This window comes from Frankliniella occidentalis, unplaced genomic scaffold, assembly GCF_000697945.3.
Source record: "Frankliniella occidentalis isolate FOCC.00 unplaced genomic scaffold, Focc_3.1 Scaffold3123, whole genome shotgun sequence".
Lineage (NCBI taxonomy): Eukaryota > Metazoa > Arthropoda > Insecta > Thysanoptera > Thripidae > Frankliniella > Frankliniella occidentalis.
Window position 1 is genome coordinate 2322 of NW_026270190.1, and position 1630 is coordinate 3951.

Consider the following 1630-nt stretch of genomic DNA (forward strand, 5'->3'; position numbering starts at 1 on the left):
GCCCGGAGGTGGTGGGTCGGCCCGGGTGGGGGCGCGTTGAAACAGTAGAGGGTCGCGCTGTGCCCGGCACGGCTCGCCTGAAGGCTCCGCCAGTTCGCGCAACCCCTCCCCGCGGGCCCCACGCTGCTAACGAGGGCCTCCTGGACTGCTGCAGCGCCCTCGCCCCCTCCTCCTCCCTCCCCCCTCGGGTCTCGGCCAGGACCACGTGGACGGCCGTAGCGGAGGCCCCTGCGGCGGCTGCAGCGACATGCCCGAGCTGTCGGAGCGGTGACCCCGCCACTGTGCGAGTGTGTTGGTGTGTACGCGAGTGTTCGTGAGCGTGACGATGAGGTGAATGTAGTGCTCCCGGCCCGGCCATGGAGGCGTTGACGAGGACAAGGACGGCCGCCCTGGCAGCGTGCCTGGTGGCGGCGTGCTTGGCGACGGCGTGCTCCGGCTTCATGCTGGAGGGCTCGCAGCGCTCCTTCGCCCAGTTCCGCAAGTGGAACGCCGGCCTCAACGGCACCCTGGAGCTCGAGTTCAAGACGCACTCCCCCAACGGCCTGCTGCTGTACACGGACGACGGCGGCACGTACGACTTCTTCGAGCTGAAGCTGGTGGAGGGCGCCCTCCGGCTGCGGTACAACCTCGGCGGCGGCGCCCAGATCTTGACCGAGGGCCGCGACCTCCACGACGGCCACTGGCACAAGGTGGCGGTGCAGCGCGCCGGGGACACCACCTCCCTGACGGTTGACAACGCGACGCAGGCCCGCGCCTCCCGCGGCAAGGAGTTCGAGTTTGGCCACCTCGACTCCAATTCGGACGTTTTCGTCGGCGGCATGCCCGCCTTCTACAACAACAAGCTGACCATGCTCGCGCTCCCCTCGGTCATCTTCGAGCCTCGGTTCGGCGGCGAGATCCGCAACCTGGTGTACGCCGACGACGAGAGTGGCGTGCCGCGCCGGCAGGAGATACGCATGAAGGACTTCAAGGTGAGCGGCAGCATTCCTCACTGTCCTAAACTTACTTAATGCTTCCGCATCCGATCGTTTTATCGCACTGTTTTGACGACGGTGTTCTCACTTTGTTATTTGCATCCGAAGGCTGAGCTGGATGGATGGGAGCGGCATAATCTTTCCGCAAAGCTTCCTCACACTACGCTTGCTTTCTACACAGTCTGTACCCATGCATTTGTCGCTTTTGCTAATTTACGCGTATTTAACTCACCGCAGTAGAGACTAATAATTATGAAAACCCGAGTGAACACCGACCCGTGTACTTTTAATCCTCAGGCCGCGTTGTGCCTCGTCCTAGTGTACTTACCTGTGTCATGATCTGCGTGCACTCGCAGATAGGTGCTGATTCGAGGAGAGGCCTTGTGCACAAGCAGAAGCGTCGGATGGACCGAGATTTGAGAGGGACTCTCCAAGCCCTCTTGCGTTTTGAACACAAGAAAGTTTCGCGCCCTTCCCCGAGCGTGTTTACGAATGGCGGGCGGTTGTGGTTCTTTTAGGGGCAAAGTCTCTCGGTGTCAACAGTGGCAGAGAGGTCTCGTGGAAGTCCGGCCAAGATTAGACGCCAGGAGAGAAAAGATAATATTGTGGAGGGGCCTGTTTAATAATTGCATGTTTCCGCTGCGGCCCGGGGGTTG

At 61.5% G+C, this 1630-nt stretch overlaps 1 protein-coding gene across 1 annotated transcript; it reads left to right on the forward strand.

The window, feature by feature from the left end:
• Positions 1-49: 49 nt before the first annotated feature.
• Positions 50-1170, forward strand: LOC127752026 (neurexin-3-like). The gene has a single exon (XM_052276489.1). The coding sequence runs from the start codon at positions 357-359 to the stop codon at positions 1008-1010; it is 654 nt and encodes a 217-aa protein (XP_052132449.1). The 5' UTR covers positions 50-356; the 3' UTR covers positions 1011-1170.
• Positions 1171-1630: the final 460 nt, after the last annotated feature.